Source organism: Fundulus heteroclitus, chromosome 5 (assembly GCF_011125445.2).
Source record: "Fundulus heteroclitus isolate FHET01 chromosome 5, MU-UCD_Fhet_4.1, whole genome shotgun sequence".
NCBI lineage: Eukaryota > Metazoa > Chordata > Actinopteri > Cyprinodontiformes > Fundulidae > Fundulus > Fundulus heteroclitus.
In genome coordinates, this window is record NC_046365.1 from 21,682,670 (window position 1) to 21,701,237 (window position 18,568).

The window sequence follows — 18,568 nt, forward strand, 5'->3', positions numbered from 1 at the left end:
AAGAAGAAAGTAAAATATATAGATGCTGGCAACTGTGGGAACTGAGCCGTTATGTAATAGCACTCATACTCATAGCATACACTATTCATACAGCCTGAGGTATAGTGGCTCAGAGGGGAGCAATGTGGACTTCTTGTCTGCAAACAGGAGCTCTCAAGCATCTCTGGCTTGAGTCACTTTTTTCACTGCTGACATAACAGCCTCTGCAGCCTGAGGAACCCTGAGCAAAGCATGTGATCATTCAGAGGGCACCCTCTGGATAAGGGGTATCACATCTCTACCTTTTCCCCATCTAACTCCTTTTCCTTCTCTGCAACTACAGGGTGGGTTTCCTACATAACAATGCAGTCATGATGCATACATGCTCAGTGGCAGCAGCCCTACTGGACATGGCAGAATGACAAAGGGGGAAAAAAGAGTGGTACATTAAAGAGAAATTAACTGTGGATGTGATCTTCTGGAAACTGATAAAGATGAAATGATTTGAGACAGAAAGAAAAACAAATTCACATGGGGAGCTGAAAAGATTAAAAGCAATGCAGTACCATCATGCCTGCCAGCAAAACTGTGTGATTATGGGAGGAAAAGGGCCTCCCCTCACACACACACACACACACACACACACACACACACACACACACACACACACACACACACACACACACACACACACACACACACACACACAGACCAGTACAAACCTTTTTCTACCCAAAGAGGTGGCATTTGGGTGATTTAAAATAGAGTAACTAAAATAAGTTAGCAAAAGGAAGTGAGAGATTGTTTTTACCCCACTCATCAGAATAAGAATCCACTTTATTTACCAAGTTTGCAGGTACAAACAAGCTGTTTAGCTATTATTTCCTGATCATCAGGTGCCTCCCAACTTGGTAATTTTGTAATAAAATTACAAACTTTTTTTAATAATTGCCTTTAATAATTATTAACTTAATAGTTATTCATAGCTAAACCAAACCTATTGTTGCACACCACAAACTATCGTGAACTTTTCAAAATAATAGAAAATTTTAAAGTTTATATATAACAATAATGCCATAGTATATGGTTATTGAACTGTGGGACAAGTAGTGGTACTTCAGCTGCCTTTAGTTATTTGCAATACACACTCATTATGTGTGATGTGGCGCTAACAACCATAACGTTATGATCACTCGTCTTGTAATCAGCCAACCCGCTGGTCCGTGGGATATACTGTTTTCATCAACAACAACAAAAACATACTGCTGTCACAAATTGATACAATAAAGGTTCTTTGAATAAACGTCTAACCACTTGTGCTGTTATGGTTCAGCATATTTTCTTCTTTTTTTCTTTTTCTTGCACACTCCACGACCTCCCCTATCTATTTTTTTCTTTTTCTTTTTTACTTTTACTTGCATGAATATTGTTCAAATGTCACATGAGCCATCCACCGGCTGCACGTGTCTTGCGCACGGTATTTCCGGGGAGGAAGGAGGCGCGGGGTAGTACGCATGAGCGGGAATAAGCACAAAAAAAGATTTGTTTGTAATCTCATCTGCAGAGTTTTTCACTCCGGGTCCGGCAGCTGTTATTACTGTGGGGATTAAGGAGCCTTTTGCCAGTAGTCCTGTAAATGCACAGCTAGAATGATCTGTTTGTCATGGAACTTAAATGACAGGAAACCCCTTATTTGGACATTTCAGCACTGGACAGCTTCCTGCGTGTGCGGGCGTTTGGGATGTGGCAGGGCTGCTTTGCCACAGCTGGAGGTGGGCAGGAGCTGAGCGCGTGGAGGACCCTCCACAGCATCCCTCCCACCGATGCAACTAACACGTAGCTGCAGGAGATGAGCATCCCGCGGTTCCTCCTGGAGGGATCCATCGTGGTTTCGGCAGTGGTCACGCTCTTGACGAACTTTTCGGTGCTGATATGTTTTGCCCAGAGCGCAGAGTTACGATCCCACGTTCCAGGGAGCTTCGTCCTGAATCTCTCCATCTCCAACATCCTCCTCGCTCTCATCAACATGCCTGCCACTTTTCTGGGGGTGGCCAGCGACGCAAACCCCCTCAGGGCCCAAATGTGTCGCGCTGTCAGTTTTGCCGAGACTTTCATCACCTGCAACGCCATGCTAAGCATGGCCGCGCTCAGCGTGGACAGGTGGGTGGCGGTGGTCTTCCCTCTCAGGTATTCCAGTAAGATGCGCTACAGGGACGCTTTTGTGATCGTGGCTTACTCCTGGCTCCACTCCCTCACTTTCTCTCTGACCCAGCTGACGATGGACTGGGGGGCGTACAGCCCCACGTACGCCTCCTGCACGCTGCACCTGGACGCGGAGCAGGCGTCGCAGCGGAGCGCCTATGCCGCCTTCACGGCGCTGCTCCACTGCGGCAGCTTTGCGCTCTGCCTCTTCGTCCTCTGCTTCGCCTACCTGAAAGTTCTGAGAGTGGCCAGGTCGCACTGCAAGAGGATAGATGTCATCACGGTGCAGAGTCTGCTTCTGCTGGTGGATCTTCACCCCAGGTGGGGTACGATGGAAGGGGAGAAACGCGTGAAAATATCCGTCCGGGAATCTGAGTGAATTTTATGTCCATTGATGACAGTCATTTAGTGAGGTGTCTCTGTTTCGGTCTGTCAGTGTGAAGGAGAGATGTCTGGCTCAACAAAGGAAGAGAAGGCAGCGAGCCGCTAAGAAGATCTGCGTCTTCATTGGTTCCTTCGTCATCTGTTTTTCACCGTATGTCATAACGAGGTAACATCCCGCCGCGGAGCTGCATGGTTGAATAGTATCAATAAATTCCAAGATTCCTCCATCTAAAGAGTTCTTGTCAGTTTAACAGAATACATTTTTATTTGAATATATAGAAAAGGCTGTTTTGTTTGGTAATATTGTATTGCATCCCAAAATGTGGTGAGGATTTGGCAAAAAAAAATAAAATAAATAAATAAAAAAGAAGAAAAAAAAACATATAATGTTATTTCTATATGAATAAATAATTAAATCTTCCATTCTGATAAATAACAAAACTTCTATTAAACTCAGTCAGATCTCTTCAATCCTATTGTAAATACACAAAAAAATTGCCTTTGTGGTTTTCCAACGTATTTAAAAAAATTACCACTAACTCTTTATTGATGTTTACCCCCTTAAAGTATTCAAAAAGTTTTCTTTAATAATCCAAAAGAATTTCCCCTAAACCCTTGTTAGGGTCATAAAAAATTCATCATCAACAATCTTTAATATGTCGTAAAGACTCCCTAAAGCCCCCATTTATCTGGATGCCCCCCTCCCCCCTCCCCCCCACAGGAAGCACAGAAAAGAAGGATTTATTAGTGTTTATATGATTGTTTATATTAGAAATAACCCATATTAGCCAGCATTAGTGTCTCACTCTTCCTCTCCTCTTCCTGCAGGCTCGTAGAATTGCTGCCCTCGGTGTGCATCCCCCGACATTGGGGCATTGCTACCAAATGCTTAGTCTACGTCAAGGCATCAAGTGACCCATTCGTCTACTGTCTTCTTCGACACCAGTACAGGAAGGTCCTGGTGAGCGTCATCCGCCGCGTTGTGAGAAAGGACCGGTACTTCCTGTCTGCCCACAGCACCAGCAGCATGTGGGACACAACAGATGCAAACTTCCCTGAGAGGATAACCTGAATTCTACTGATTTACGAGTGTGAGCAGGACAGTTCTTCTGTCCCTCGTCCAGGAAGGCCAGAGGTTAGTGTTTGGAGTGGGGCCAGAAGGTGGAAAGAAGTCGAGGCTTAGTTGAGGGAGGTCACTTGAACCCGGAGCTGGACAGCACTGTCCGCTGGTAGAGTGATGAAGTAATCGGACTCTAACACGGCTGGTTGTGCGCGCCGCTAAGATGGAACGCCACATGAAAACTAAGACATCATGTGTATCCCTGTCTTGACATGTTTCTGGACTGATGTAACAATGAATTTTTGTATGACATTGTTTGAGAGATGTCACAGCTGACATTATGTCTTGGAACGTTTCGACTCCTGGACTGGTGTTGAAACGTTTTTCAGAAAGAACTGAGCGAAAGTCTGGTTGCCTCCAATTAAAGCCTGTTTGTTTGCTATGCCTCGTGTTATTGAACTGCTACTGTCGTGCAGAAAAAAATGCAAATAAATATGTGTGAAGATATTATATAACAACACGAACACAATTTAAATACCCCCACATGCACACGGGGACACGCTGAGTCATGCATGATCTCATCAGACACAGGCTTTCTCCCGCTGATTGAGCGCCAGTTATCATCATAATCACATGCAAAAGTGAACCCAGTGCAGAATTTGGATGAGAGGACAGAAAAGTTGATGCCTCCATTTGGCTAAACAGCACAAAAAGTGAAAGGTTGATTGATTGGGCTAACCAGTCCTGACTTTCAACATTTTGTTTATGCTACATTTGGACACAGGACTGCCTGACCAGTGTCCCTGGAGGTTTAGTGTTTGAAGGAACCTCCAACAGATATTCCATTGGGTTGAAATTAGGGAATTTTAGAGGCCATCGCCCACAGCTGATTGATTTACTACCCAAACTATTCTCCAACCCCTTCTGCTTTGCAGCAAGATGCATTCCCATGCTGAGTGAGGCCGCAGCCAACAAAGAATACTGTTTGTGTGAAAGGGTGTACATGGTTTTGAAAAACGCAATCTGATGTAGGTCAGAGATCAAAGTAATATCCACATGAGTGGCAAGACACGTGATTTCTGCCTGCCTCCCATACCGCATTGCTTGGATCATGTGTTTCTCAAATATGCATACAAATAAGGCTGTTCACTGGATGTTAAAGATGTGATTCATCAGACCAGGCCACCTCCTTACACGGCCCCACGGTCCATGACGGTGCCCTTAGTTGATGACAGGGGTCAGCATTTGCACCCTGACTTTTCTGCATCTATGCATTCTCATGTACAACAAACAGTGATGTCCTGTGCATCTTGACATCCTTGCATCAGCACCTGCATTAACCTCTTCAACAGTTTGAGCTAAAGTGTTAGCTTGACTGTTACACACAGGTCATCATTTGTTCCCCGTGTTCATGTTGGAAGTCTGGGCTAATACTGACCACTGTAGACCAGAAGCATCCCAACAGAGGTGCGGTTTTCTAGGATGTTCTGACAAAGTCCTCTGGTCTTCACAGTTTGGCTCTTGTCAATCCTTGCTCGAATCTTTGCACTTACACATCAATCTTGAGGACAAAATGTTCAGTTGGTGCCACGAATATACGCTTTATGGAGAGATACAATGAAGCCCAATATTATTCACCACACATTCAGACTGAAGTTTAAAGTGAAATTTAAATTTTATCAATATGGCTCTTCTGAGTAGAAGTCATTTTAATATTTTGTAGCAGCCCAGCCAGAACTCTGACTTGAATCTGATGGAGAATCTGCAGAGGTAGCAATACATTAGAGTGATGTCATGGAAGCACAAGAGTTAGGGAGTTCGTCCTGCGTTTGGAGGATTGCCGGTTCGATCCCCCGCTCCAATCGTCTCAGTCGTTGTGTCCTTGGGCGAGACACTTCACCCAAATTGCCCGCTGGCGGTGGTCCGATGTTTGTCACCTCTGTCTGTCATGCCACCGGGCAGCTGTGGCTACTAACATAGCTCACCACCATCAGGGTGTGAATGGGTAAATGACTGACTGTAATGCTAATGCGCTTTGGGGTTATCAGATTAGTTAAAGCGCTATACAGGTAGAAGCCACTTACGATTTTTACCATAAATCATCAAAATATCATTGGAAACATAAAGATCTGGTGAGCAATTATAGGAAGAGTTTGCTTGCTGTTATGTCAATAAAGATTTTACCACTGATTATTGAGAAGGGTGTGATTTATTTTCAACGTGTACATAAGCATTTTTATTGCTTTTCAAACTCGAAACTTATTTGCCTTTTTTCATTTCTTATCAGAAACATTCTTTTCAGTTAAATGGCAATAACATAAAGTATAAATACTTTTAGTCTTAAGGGTGTGTTTTTTTTTGTGTGTGTGTGTGTTTCATCTGCTGTCGTAAACTGTAAGTGGGAATCACTGTACGCAGGCTTAGTTTCTTCTTCTCTGAACCTTATGTTCAGCTTATTGGAAACGTCCAGAACCTCCTGCTGGTTGGTAATAGCTCCACATAATGGCATATTGTTTTGGGGAAAACAAAAGCATAATAAGTAAGCACGCACTAATGATGAAGGAGGGTGGGCTCCTCCTGGTTTAAATTAGAAGTCTCGGGAGGTTTCGTTAAGTTTGTACAAAACAAGCATTAAATATCAGCTGTATGGTAACCACACAAGCCACGCTGCTATGCTCTCTCTTCCTTTCCCTACCAGGCCTAGACACACACAAACACACACAAAATACAACATGAGGGCATTTCCTTGACCTCTACTGACTTCCAACCCTTTCTATGGCCTAACCAAAAAGAAAGTCCTCACTTTACTAGTAAAACGCACAAAAAGGTCTCACTCAGCGGCAAGCGCGCACGTACGCACGCACGCACGCACACACACACACACACACACACACACACACACACACACACACACACACACACACACAGGCGCGCGGGGTGAAATATGATCGGCTCTGCAGAGAGCCCTAGTCCCCAGCTCTGGTCGGGGATGCTCTCAGCGCAGCAGACAAAGGACGGAGCGCTGGGCTGTGGGTGGTAATTATCCAAGGAGCTCAGAAGAAGAAGGGAAAGCAGCAGCTTAGACCGATCTCACTGCCACATCACACAAGCTTTTCCCCCGAAACGCACTATGGCTCTGGAAGTTTTGGCGCTGGTGTTTTTCCTGGCCCGGAGTTGCCTGTGCGCCCCGCAGCGGCCGTGCCATCCAGGAGACGAGTTTTTAGGTAAGAGATCACCGAGAGAAAACAATGGCCGCACACAAGTTTGCTTCACTTATAGTAATCAGAGGCTGCAATGCATAGTTCTTCTGGGGCCGGATATAGAAGTCGGGAAACCTTTTTGATTGAGCACACTGGATGGTTCAGTATTTTTTATACTGAAACAAACACTTATTTAAGCCTGTCTTTAGGGAAATATTTGCGATCTGCTGCGAATCTATTGAAGTAGAGCTAACTGGTTGTTATAAATCTACTCATTATTTTTTTTTCATTGCTGTTCAGTCTATTTTAATGTAAATTTCTGGACATATAAAGTTGGAACCTCGTTCAGTTTTTAACCGCATGTTTAAATTGTTAACTCACTTTCTAAATCAGTTCACGCAAAGCGCTTGAAGATGTCTCCCTCTAGTGTTGAGTTTTGGACTCACTGGTATTTTTTTTTTCTCCCCACAGGAAGATGCAGCAGCAGCAGCAGCGCACACGAGGAAACACGTACGCGCATGCTCAGTTTCTCTTTCTGCCACATAGAGTTGAGTAGATAAAATACAGGAGAGTGAAGTTTGAACAGTTCTCACCTGTGAAGGATGTGACTTCACTGAAGTCTGGTGCTTTTGAACTAGAGCTGCCCTTTGTGGCTGGATTATCAAACTGGTTCAACTACTCGGTGTCGCTTCAAGATAATCAGCACATTTTTTGGATAAAATTCTTATTGTTTTTTATTACTTCTGAACCAAAGAGCCACATCACTTTTTAAAGGAGTGCTCCTTGTACTGTTTTGAGGTTTAAAATACAAAGCTCCAGAAGCGTTATGTCGTATTACTGCATCGGAGCTTCAGTTGCATGTTAATTGAATTATTGTCAAATTATTATCAGATCAATGTGTACATGTAGTCTTGATAAGAAAGACAGTGTTTTATCTTGTGTCATCAGAAGGTTATTGAGGTTTTTTGTTTGTAATAAAATGACTTTCTTTATTGTTACTGTCTTCCAACAGCTACCTGCACAGCACTGAACTTGGGCTACTGTAATGACCTGGAGTACTCAACGTGAGTCGTAGATTTTAGTAAGGCACTTCAATCATTTCACACTCAGAACAAAGTATTACAAGTAGGAGACATATGACAGTTGTCAGTCTTCCTAAGAGTGGAGCTGATTTGAGCTTCTTCTTTTTTACCCCAAAGAACCTTGCAATCACTGACTGAACCAATAGCTCCTCTGTATTCCAAAGGATTTTAAGGTCTAATCAGAGATCATGTGTGATGATGTTAATGCTTAGCTCAGATGTTTGCTTAACAGGACAATAATTTAAAACCACCATCAAATCTACAGTAGAGATAGACAACAAGAAAAGAGTGCAATGGCCTAGTCAAATTCCAGACCCTATCCTGATCTAAATGCTCAGCAGGAAATTTAGAGAGCTCTGCAGAGACAAATGCCTGGAAGCTTCAATGACCTGAAGCAAGGCTGTGTGACAAAAAAAAAAGGTCCAAGATTCCTCCAAAAAGAATGTAAGAAATTTATAACGTCTTAGCATTCTTATCCTCCGTATCTACAGAACCATATACCCTAACATCCTTGGTCACCGGAGTCATACTGAAGCTGAGTCAGGGGCAGAGTATCTCCTCCTGAGTGTCATCCATGGTCTCCTGAATGGTGAGTGCTCCCCCGAGATCCGTCTTGTAGGGTGTTCGGTGCTGGCCTCACCCTGTCGGGATAACAAGATTATCAAACCATGCCGCAGCACATGCGAGGCATTGAGGAAAGACTGCATGCACGCCTTTGAGGCCATCGAGATGGCCTGGCCCTACTTCCTGGACTGTGACCGCTTCTTTGCCGGTAACGAGGAGGGCTGCTTTGACCCGCTAGCCGGACTGAAAGGTAAACACGGGTGTCTTGTGCAATTCGGTCGCACGATAGCGGTGGTCAGGTTTGAAAACAAACACAACCAGCCCTCTCTTCTTCCGCGCATACCCATGATTCACTCCTCCAGCCAGACAGGAGGTGGCGTTGTCCAGTCTCTCTCCTGAAGAACCGAGCACCATCATCCAGTTCACCTACGCCTCTAATGCCCAGATGTACAGCTTACTGAAGAGGACAGCGGCGAAATGCTCCCACATCTCTCATGTCTACAGCATCGGACGGAGCACGGAAGGCAGAGATCTGTTGGTCATTGAGTTCACCGACAACCCTGGACAGCATGAGCTGCGTGAGTGAAAAGCATCATACTCTCCCAGCCTTCATTACAGTATTCTTCTATGTTTGCATTTTTTTTTAATCACTGAAAAAAACTGAGTAAATATGAAATGCAGTTTTCAAATGACGATTTAATTTATTACAGGGGCAACGCTAGTCCAAACGGCTGTGTCCAATGTAAAAAAAAAAGTAACTGCCCCCTAAACCTAACAGACGGTTGTGCCACAGTTACTGGCAACAATTACTACAGAGCATTTGTGACATCTGATAATGAGTGTTTTACATCACTGTGGAGGAATTCTGGCCCACTCATGTTTGCAGAACTGTTCTAATTCAGCCACATGTGACCGTCTTTGTACGTGAACGGCCTGTTTAAGGTAATGCAAAAATAACTCGATTTAAGTCCAGACTTTGACTAGGCTACTCCAAATCCTTCTCTTATTTTAGATTGTTTCTGAGCAACTTCTGGGAAGGGGCACATGTCTATTTGTGCATCACTGTGGAGTGTTTGGTTCCCAAGGCTAAAAGATTTGACTTTTCAACCCTTTACAGACAGATCATTAGAAATGACTTTGTCGTAGCGACAGTGGCACGGGACTTCTTCCTGCAATTGGCGAGTTGCCGGTTCGATCCGGTCTCAGTCACTGCGTCTTTGGGCAAGACACTTCACCCGAATTGCCCGCTGGCGGTGGCCAGAGGGCCCCGGTGGTGCTGGTGTATGGCAGCCTCGCTTCTGTCAGTCTGCCCCAAGGCAGCTGTGGCTACTAGCATAGCTCACCACCGTCAGGGTGTGAATGTGATAATGACTTGATGTAGTGTAGAGCGCTTTGGGGAGCCCTTTACCATTCTTAAATTCACATAGATGTCTTCTAGCTGCAATCAGACTGGATGCAATTTAAGTGTCGGGGGTATCGGGTTTTCATGCAAAGTCCATGGCGGATGTGTATCTCGAGGTCCTACAGCCCGTTTCACATTATGTGATTTCAAGCGGCAGAAGCAGGAGTTGGGAAATCTGAACTTTTGAAGGTTGATGCGTTGCGTCTACCAATCAGAGAAGTTCAGCTTTGCGACTTAGTGACTTATTTCGTCATGGGATGCAAAAACCAGGAAGAACCCGGGAAAGTAAAGACAATGGAAGACAAACTTACTGTCGCAGTTTATCTGGTGAATCCAGACATGGCGCAGAGGCGCACAGCGACGTTCTATGGCTTTATTCAGCAAATAAAGCCAAGCCACTCTCTCGATTGCATCTGCCACAGTACACAGGAGACCGGCAAAGGAAAAGTTGCATGTGAACGGGCACTGAACTGATGGTCTGTCATTACTGATACGGTTGATCCGTCCTTACTACAGGACGTCTTGTAGAGATGATGGTTAAAGTAATTTTCAGGATTTGTAAGTAAATTATGCCCAAGTTGGTCACATCAGTTTTCTCAATAATATTTATGCCTCATGTTTTACTGTGTGTTGCATTGCACCAGCTTTAACAGTTTTTTTTCCCCCTGTTTTGCTCGTTTTCTGTAGTTGAGCCAGAGATTAAGTTGGTGGGCAACATGCATGGCAATGAGGTGCTAGGCCGTCAGCTGCTCATCTACTTGGCGCAGTACCTGTGCTCCGAGTACATCCTGGGAAACCAGCGAATTCAGTCACTCGTTAACAACACTCGCATTCACATTCTGGCCTCCATGAACCCTGACGGTTATGAGCTGGCCTCCTCAGAGGTAGAGGATAGCAGTGACCCGGAGCTCTCCAACCAGGAAGTAAATATTGTTAACAAAAAGAAGGACAAACCACCAATATCCATTCTCCTTCCTGCTTGTCTGCTTTGTTTCTTTAGCTTTTGCTTTTGGAGGTGGAAGAACGCAAGCTTCTGCCTGCTATTTGTTCGAAAGGCTGACTATCCTATTAGGGACAGATCCCAGTCCCAAACTCCCAGTCTCAAGTGATCAACCGATTATGTGAGGATATAGGGACAAATAAAATGTACCCAAGGGAATCAGATTCAGACAGAGTTAGGGAATTTCTTCAAACAGGTTGAACACTTTAGCTGGCTCTGGGAAAGTTGCATGTCTCTGCCATGGGCACCGACACTTAATGTGCTTCTCTTACGCTCTGCACATTCACTCACGCATCAGACCTAATCATTCGCCTCTAACATCTGCATGGACATTCTTCAGTGAACGGATCATGTGCATGTCACGGTGTGTGTATTTATAACTCGAATCGGGTCAGATTAAAGTTACTGTTTGGTAATAACGGGGTTTATTCAGTTTTGGTTTGAACTGGACCTGATGTTGCATGGTTAGCAGGAGTATTAATGGAATTCACAGCATTTATGTTGGTTGATAGGCCATGAGTGAAAATATGGTTTAGAAGAACTGTTAGAAATATATGTTTAGACATATATCGCATTTTTGACGGGCATTCTAAAAGTATATGCTTTAAATGGGAAAGTTTTGCTTTCTGGTCAACATCTGGAATATAGAAGAGGAAACTGTTTCTATATTTGTGCATGTCTATGGCAGCAGATAGAGCTGTGCAACAGACGTTCTTCATATTTTTGTTTTCAAAGAACCAGAATTTGTGCAATCTTTTAAAGTGGCCTTGATCAATGGTCCTCCAGTATTCTCATAGTTTTCTATGGACTCTTTCCTCATTTTATACCTTTTTTCACTCGAGCAGAAGCACCCAACTATTTAGCGCTCTCTCTCCTTTTCTCTGTTAAGCCACTCAACACAGAGCTATAAATCATCAAACAAAAAAACAAAAACAAATTCAGTCTGTCAGAATCAGTTCTATTAGCTTAAGATCTTTTCTTTTTACTGGTAGATATTTACACAATTTTTTTCTCCATGTATTTTTCTTTCTCTTTTGAGGTCCACAAAAAAGCCAAATTCAACAGTTTGGTATGCAATAAAAATAACTTCAGAAGCAACAGGATTCCAAAAAGAGCCCTTGGCTGACAACTTGACAGGCAGTTAATCAACTAGGGGTTGACACATCTCTGGGCCTTTATCAGGTCCCAAAGTTTTCACTGCCAAGTCCAAGGATATTACCTTCGAATGCTGTTCATAATATAGAAATATTTAGACCTTATAGTTCTTTTTTCCTGCACTTTTTGGGTTTCCTCCTATCTCAAAAAGGACAGATTGGTATTTGTAGGGGTAGAAATAATTACAGCTTTAATGTGGTCCCAAATGTAGCACAATGCAAGACGTATATCTGGATTTGATTTATTTAAAAGTTTAGTCTTTTTTTTAAGGTAAGCTGAAGATTCAGTGCTCCATCAGATGTCTGTAAGCAAAGCATCTAAGTGAATAATGTGTTATCCAGAAGATTGTACTCACGTTGCACAAGGAGACGTCTCTCCTGAATGCCACTGTCCTGAATTGGAACCAACATGATCATAAAATAAATAGTTTCTGTGCCAGGCTGTCATAAGGACAATGGACCTTATGAGAATTTAAACTGGGTGATCTGTATGTGTGTTTTTTTAAGCTAATATTGCTCTTTTAAATATTAACTTATGGGTCAAAGTTAAGTGTCTAGACAAAGAGGAAAATAAATGCTCCAGTAAAAACGATTTGGTAAAGATCTATAAACTGAAAGAAAAAGCAGGAACTGAAACTTCAAAAGACCGGGTCTTTTGAAGTTAGAAGGACTCATTGATCAAGGCGACGAAAAATGATTACAGAAAAAATATGGCATTTGTAAAGAAAAATATAAAGATACATACAGAGAAATTAGCAGTGGCTGAAAACTATAAATATGTAACATTGCAAATGAAAAGCCCCCCCTTTTTTTGAGAAAAGGACAATTCTTTATTTTTTGCCTTTAGCTTTAAATAATGGCTTCTTGTTTCCTTTCCCTCTTAGTTGTAATGGATACATGGTCTTGTCTTCCTGTTAACAATAGAATATAACAATCATTATATAATTAACATTCATCTTGTTCAAATTCTGACTAATGTCATTTCATTTTCCTCACATAACCGCTGTTGCTACTTGTCTTAGCTTCGTCGGCACAGTTATTATCCACGTCGCGCCTGAATTCACACGTTATAATAACTCAAATTGTTTGACCTTAAAATCGTTTAGGGTCACCTGCTGAACGGATGGACGACCGGCCGGGCCAACGCCCAGAACCTTGACCTGAACCGAAACTTTCCTGACCTCACCTCCATCTTCTACCGGAACCGCCGCAGCAGGCACTACCGCATAGATCACATCCCGATCCCTGACGCCTACTGGTTTGGGAAGGTAGAGGGAAAGGGAAACAACTCTTCACCGTTAACCGCCTGGACAACAAACCTGGGTTCCAAATCACGTAGTTTCGATTTTTGAACTGCAGGTGGCGCCAGAGACCTACGCCGTAATGAAGTGGATCAGGTCGCTGCCATTCGTTCAGTCTGCCAGCCTCCATGGAGGGGAGCTGGTGGTCTCCTACCCCTTCGACTTCTCCAGACACCCGCATGAGGAGAGGATGCTTTCACCCACTCCGGACGAACAGGTGGGGAATCACGAACGAACGCTTTTATCGCCGCTTTACCTCGGCTTGCACGCTACTGATGATCTTCCCGCGCTCAGATCTTCAAGCAGCTCGCCCGCACCTATGCCGATGCCCACGCCACCATGTCCAACAACGACACAGACAGGTGTGGGGCCTCTTTTTATCGCACCAGAGGCATCATCAACGGTGCACTGTGGTACAGCTTTGCTGGCGGTGAGATCCCTTCAAAGTTGCAACACGTACATTTTTCATGACACCCCCCCTCTGCTCGACGCAAGACCTGAACGACACGTTTGTCCCCCTGCAGGTATGTCTGATTTCAATTACTTACACACGAACTGCATGGAGATCACAGTGGAGCTAGGCTGCGACAAATTCCCCTCAGAGGCCGAGCTCTACCCAGAATGGAAAAGGAACAAAGAAGCTCTGCTCAGCTTTCTTGAGTCTGTAAGTGTCTGCTGGAAAGAGGATTGTTTGGTTTGGAGATGTTACGATCCAACATGGCTGTGAGGGAATTAGTTAACGATTGTGCTCTTGCTCTCTGGGCAGGTCCACCGAGGAATTAAGGGTGTCGTGAAGGACAAGAATGGAAATGGCATAAAAGGTGCAACTGTCTCCGTCAGGGGGATCAGAAAAGATGTCACTACAGGTAAACAAATCCGAAGTTGTATATATTTTCTTGTCTGCTTGTGAAAAAAAAAAAATTGTTGGCTTTCACTATTTAGCCATACTTATTTAATGATCTTCACCGTAACTCACTTCCAGCGGAGGACGGAGATTATTGGAGGCTGCTGAATGCGGGAACTCACATCCTGACAGCTACGGCCAAAGGTTACTCAAGGGTCAGCAAGAGGGTTTATCTGCCTCATACAATGAGCAAGGCTGGACGGGTCGACTTTGTCTTGGAGAAGGTTTGAATTCTTGGCTTCGTTGTTCAATACTTTGTATTTTATTGTCCACTGTTTCATCCAAAGGTTTGCAAATGCAATGCCAAATCTACACTCTATTGTCCAAGCAGTCGTTTGAAAATACAGCAAGAGGACAACTGAAGTAGTTGGAATCTTGACTTGGAAAATCAGAGCTTAATATCCAACGTGGCTGCCAAAAATACAGAACATAGTGAAAGTTGCAGGAATTAACTATTTATCGGCCAATCGAACAGTTTGCATTCGCAAAACTTTTATGAAAACTTTGGCACATTTACAGCCTCTATTTGGAAAAATTACACATTTTTTACCTATAACTCTAAGGTACTTAGTTTTGACATTCAGGACAAACAAAATGAATCCCCAAAGAATAAACCCGCCATGAGTATCACACCTACTGCTCGACAAACAGGAAAGTTTTCCATTGTTGTAAATTTCTAAGGATGTTCTTTAAGGTCAAAAAACGGTGGAAACAGCCGTAGACCTAAAAAATACTTTAAAGTTAACTGACAGACTACACATTTTGATCTACCAAAAAAAAAAAAAAAAAAAAAACAAGATTCTGCATTCAACAAGATTTAGACAGTTTCTGCATTTCTATTTTAGGCTTTTATATACACTTTTCACCAAGTTCCAGCTTAAGGGTGTGCACCCCAAGCTGCCTTTTTCGTATACAAATATTCACTGCTAAATTAAATTTAAAACATTACCTTGACGTTTCTATCTGTTATCTGTATGCAAACTGACTGAAACGACATGATATATTTTTAATCACCTGACCTCTCCATCATCACGTGTGCAGGTCCCCGTGGAGCCAGATATATATGACCACCTCTTCCCCACGGTTGACAGCTGGGATCGATTTGACCCCTATAACCAGTTCGAGCCTAATGGCGAGCCCGATGTCACTGAGGAAGGAATAGAGCGGCAGGAGAAACCCTGGTGGTGGACGTACTTCTCCCAGACTGGCATCTCGTCTCCAAACTGGCTGCTGAAAAATGTATAGGCTGGACAAGCAAACATCCACTGATGTCATCAGTCACCAAAAACTTAACCCGTGCCTTTTGAAAGGATTGGAAACGGCGTTCGAGAATTTTTTTTTTTTTTTGGCAATATTATTCTGCAGCTGCATTTAAGTTAGTTTGAAAAAAGCAATATAAAAGAAACAGTATGGGGGTAGCACTGTTGTCCTTTGTAAATCCTATTAATTATAAGTAGAAACATGCACTTAATAGGATATTATTTCCATATTCAATAAGCAGCAGTGTGAAATATTCCAGTTTAAAATTCAGGTTGGGCAATGTTTCTATTATACTTTTCTAAATACACATTTTTTTTTTTCATTTGTTATCGTCATCTTTTGTAATGTAGCTAAAGGGCAACAGCAACACATGGAAAACCTTTCGGACCACTATGGATCTTCTGCACTACATTTAAAGCTTTCAGTAGAAGCAGTTCTGTGCCATCACTGTGTAAACAGTAAAATGGCCTGCTTTGATTCTTGTTCCAGGGCTTTATGAATAAACATAAATATGAAACAAACAAAAAGAAACCTGCCATATTTCATTTCATCCCGAGTCGTTCGAGCCTTGAGATTCTTGGTATGCCTGAAGTTGGCCACCAGAGGGAGACAGAGAATAAATAATGACAAGTTGTGCTTCAAAGCTCATTGTTTAAAACGTGTGTTTATCTGCCGTGGATAGAGTTATAATTGTTTTATGATTATAATTATCTAATAGCCAGACTGACGTTACAGAGAGGAGTATAAAAAGGCCTGCAACTGTATCCTTGCACTCTTACCTGGATCACAAAAAAAACGAGTTTGCTGTGATTTACACAAACTAATCAGCAATACTTGGGAGCTCTTTGGGCTAAGAGACCTCCTAACAGGTAAAATGTTGTTTCCTGATTTTCCCCTTTAATCATGGAGATCATGGCTTGAAAGTGCAATGGTGCTGTGTTTGTGGAAAAAAAGTCTGACCCCCAGATCTTTTGGTTCCAGCATGTTAACTGTGGGATATTTATTGTTTCTAAAAAGGACAGTAACTGGTCTTTTTTATTGAGCTCCTGGATATATCATCTTTCAGTTCGTTAAGTTATTATTTCTATTCATGTGGTGGTTATTTCATTTGCCAAGCATCGGAAGCAGTGCAACCGTTGAATCAGTGAAAACATGAAAGTTTCTAACAACCTAAAAATTTACTGTAATATTCTGAGCGTTAACCCACTTCATGAGCTAAGGGGAGAGCCGAGATCAGTTTTAATGCTCTGCTTTGCTCTTGGTTTATGTTCTCCATTTCCTGTAACTTTTCCCTGGGCCTCCCGTCACACGAGGATCGCCTTATCGGTTCCTGAATCCAGACATTGCTGAGTGAAGCCTCAGGAAAATACTTTTTCTTTGAATTTCAGAGCTTTGTTTATGTTTAAAGGATGCTTCGGTGATGCAACGCGCTGCGGTCACTGGACATGTATTGATGGTAAATCAGCAGTTCTTGTTCTCACAGTAATATTGCCTAAACTGCTGACTTCACTCTCTAGGTCACTGCAATTTTAAGGGGATTGATTTGCAGAATAACATGTGACTCTATTGTTCTGTAATGGACCATCTAAGGAAAATATAACTCAACTCATACCAATATAAAGCAATAAAAATATGTAATTCGCTCCTCACACTAGCACGCTATATGTTACAGATCACCACGTATCCCAGGTGAGTCCTTCCACCCTATCAATCATTTGATCAGATATTTAACATAGAAAAGAAGGTATGGGGGGGGGGGGGGGTTAGGAGGGGATTTAGATCACACACTATTGTTTTTACCTAAATGTCTGGAACTAAAATTAAATATTATTAACAACGCCTGCTAAATAAATGTGACTGAATAATGTTGTAATTTATAAACTGACTTTTAAAAAAGTTGCTCAAAGATTCTAGAAACCTTTGTCATTGCTCAACCCATGACTTCATATCTATCTGTTCCCTACAAAACATGACGCTTTGCCTGATTAGTGTTACCGACATCCAGAGCCGCATTCCTACACAGAAACTACCAAAAAAAAAAAAAAAATCTATCAGGATAATGTATTCATAGCTGCACCCTGATCTTTTAAAGATTGAGAGGATTAGCTGAAGAAATGGCCTCTAATTATATATATAATAAACATCAATAAAATAGTTTTGGACTAAAAAAAGAGGTAAACATCTAATTCCATTCAATATTGATCGGGAGCTTTCTATGCTTTCAAATCACTGAGAGCTCATTAATTGTGTATTTGACCATCCCTAAGTGGCAATTTTCTGTTCTAGATTGAGATGGAAAAGAAGGTCAGAGATGGAAAGATTATGATCTCTTGCACTAATGAATTATTACCAATCATAAAACATAAGTTAGTAATTAGTTTTTCAGCAAAAAGTCATACCTGATCTGCTCTCATCAGTGCTAGCAGTCCCAGTCTGAAGATGTTTCTTTGTTGACTGGTCGAAGTGCAACACGGCTTTCAGCGATTGCTTTTAGTTTAGGTCCCACATTCATCTTGATTTGTCGTCTGTATGAAATCTATTAGGGGAAATCTACTGATTGCAGGAGTAATCCAGTTTCCCTCAGTGTGGATGCATCTCCTAAGCCACAACATGTCGAACAAGTCTGTAGTGTTTGCCTCAGTTCAGAAGAAAAAAAAGACTGAGAAATTTGCTACTCTACAAACCAGTCACTTCAAAAGATATAACTTGCTACATAAAAGTAGCACCAAAATAAACTGATTTTCTGTAACATTTGCCATCTAACTAAGGAAAGCAAACACAATCAATCCCACAGTAACATTGCTGCCAATAAGGTGAATGATGAATAAAAGGTAAATATGATATGAGACAGAGGGCCAACTCTTTTACCCACTCTTAATAATAGGACTTAATTATGGCAGGCCTGCATTGATCTTCATTCGTTAAGAAACCACATTACAAAAAATTAGCTCCTAGCCAAAACTTGTGCCCATCGACAGTCAGAACAATAATTTTAAAGTTTAAGAACAACTGTTCCTGCAACAAGCAAGGCTGGTTGAACACCTCAGTTTATGTTTCCACAATCCAGGTAAAAACG

The 18,568-nt window shown here is 42.4% G+C and overlaps 2 protein-coding genes across 4 annotated transcripts; both read left to right on the forward strand.

The window, feature by feature from the left end:
* The first annotated feature begins 1,387 nt into the window (after positions 1-1,387).
* Positions 1,388-5,815, forward strand: gpr78a (G protein-coupled receptor 78a). The gene is made up of 3 exons (XM_036137186.1): positions 1,388-2,502; positions 2,618-2,731; positions 3,394-5,815. Exons 1-3 carry the CDS (start codon positions 1,829-1,831, stop codon positions 3,635-3,637), a joined length of 1,032 nt encoding a protein of 343 aa, XP_035993079.1. The 5' UTR covers positions 1,388-1,828; the 3' UTR covers positions 3,638-5,815.
* Positions 5,816-6,574: 759 nt separating this feature from the next.
* cpz (carboxypeptidase Z) lies at positions 6,575-16,019 on the forward strand. Of its 3 annotated transcripts, none has more exons than XM_012870238.3 (13): positions 6,575-6,849; positions 7,297-7,335; positions 7,838-7,889; positions 8,399-8,721; positions 8,834-9,049; positions 10,561-10,796; positions 13,134-13,295; positions 13,387-13,545; positions 13,623-13,758; positions 13,853-13,992; positions 14,095-14,194; positions 14,311-14,456; positions 15,274-16,019. In XM_012870238.3, the coding sequence occupies exons 1-13, from the start codon at positions 6,756-6,758 to the stop codon at positions 15,475-15,477; spliced, it is 2,007 nt and encodes a 668-aa protein (XP_012725692.2). In that variant the 5' UTR covers positions 6,575-6,755; the 3' UTR covers positions 15,478-16,019. The 3 variants fall into 3 exon arrangements, with proteins under 3 accessions (XP_012725692.2, XP_012725693.2, XP_012725694.2); XM_012870239.3 differs by having other exon boundaries at positions 10,561-10,757; XM_012870240.3 differs by lacking the exons at positions 6,575-6,849; positions 7,297-7,335; positions 7,838-7,889 and having other exon boundaries at positions 8,399-8,496; positions 8,585-8,721.
* Positions 16,020-18,568: the final 2,549 nt, after the last annotated feature.

Excerpts from the sequence above, each read along its gene's own strand:
- cpz (XM_012870238.3), top strand. The coding sequence starts at position 6,756 with ATGGCTCTGGAAGTTTTGGCGCTGGTGTTTTTCCTGGCCCGGAGTTGC. Across the intron at positions 7,336-7,837 it reads CAGCGCACACGAGGAAACAC|CTACCTGCACAGCACTGAAC; the intron begins GTACGCGCATGC and ends GTCTTCCAACAG. Across the intron at positions 13,546-13,622 it reads CACCCACTCCGGACGAACAG|ATCTTCAAGCAGCTCGCCCG; the intron begins GTGGGGAATCAC and ends TCCCGCGCTCAG.
- gpr78a (XM_036137186.1), top strand. The coding sequence starts at position 1,829 with ATGAGCATCCCGCGGTTCCTCCTGGAGGGATCCATCGTGGTTTCGGCA. Across the intron at positions 2,503-2,617 it reads CTGGTGGATCTTCACCCCAG|TGTGAAGGAGAGATGTCTGG; the intron begins GTGGGGTACGAT and ends TCGGTCTGTCAG. Across the intron at positions 2,732-3,393 it reads TCACCGTATGTCATAACGAG|GCTCGTAGAATTGCTGCCCT; the intron begins GTAACATCCCGC and ends CTCTTCCTGCAG.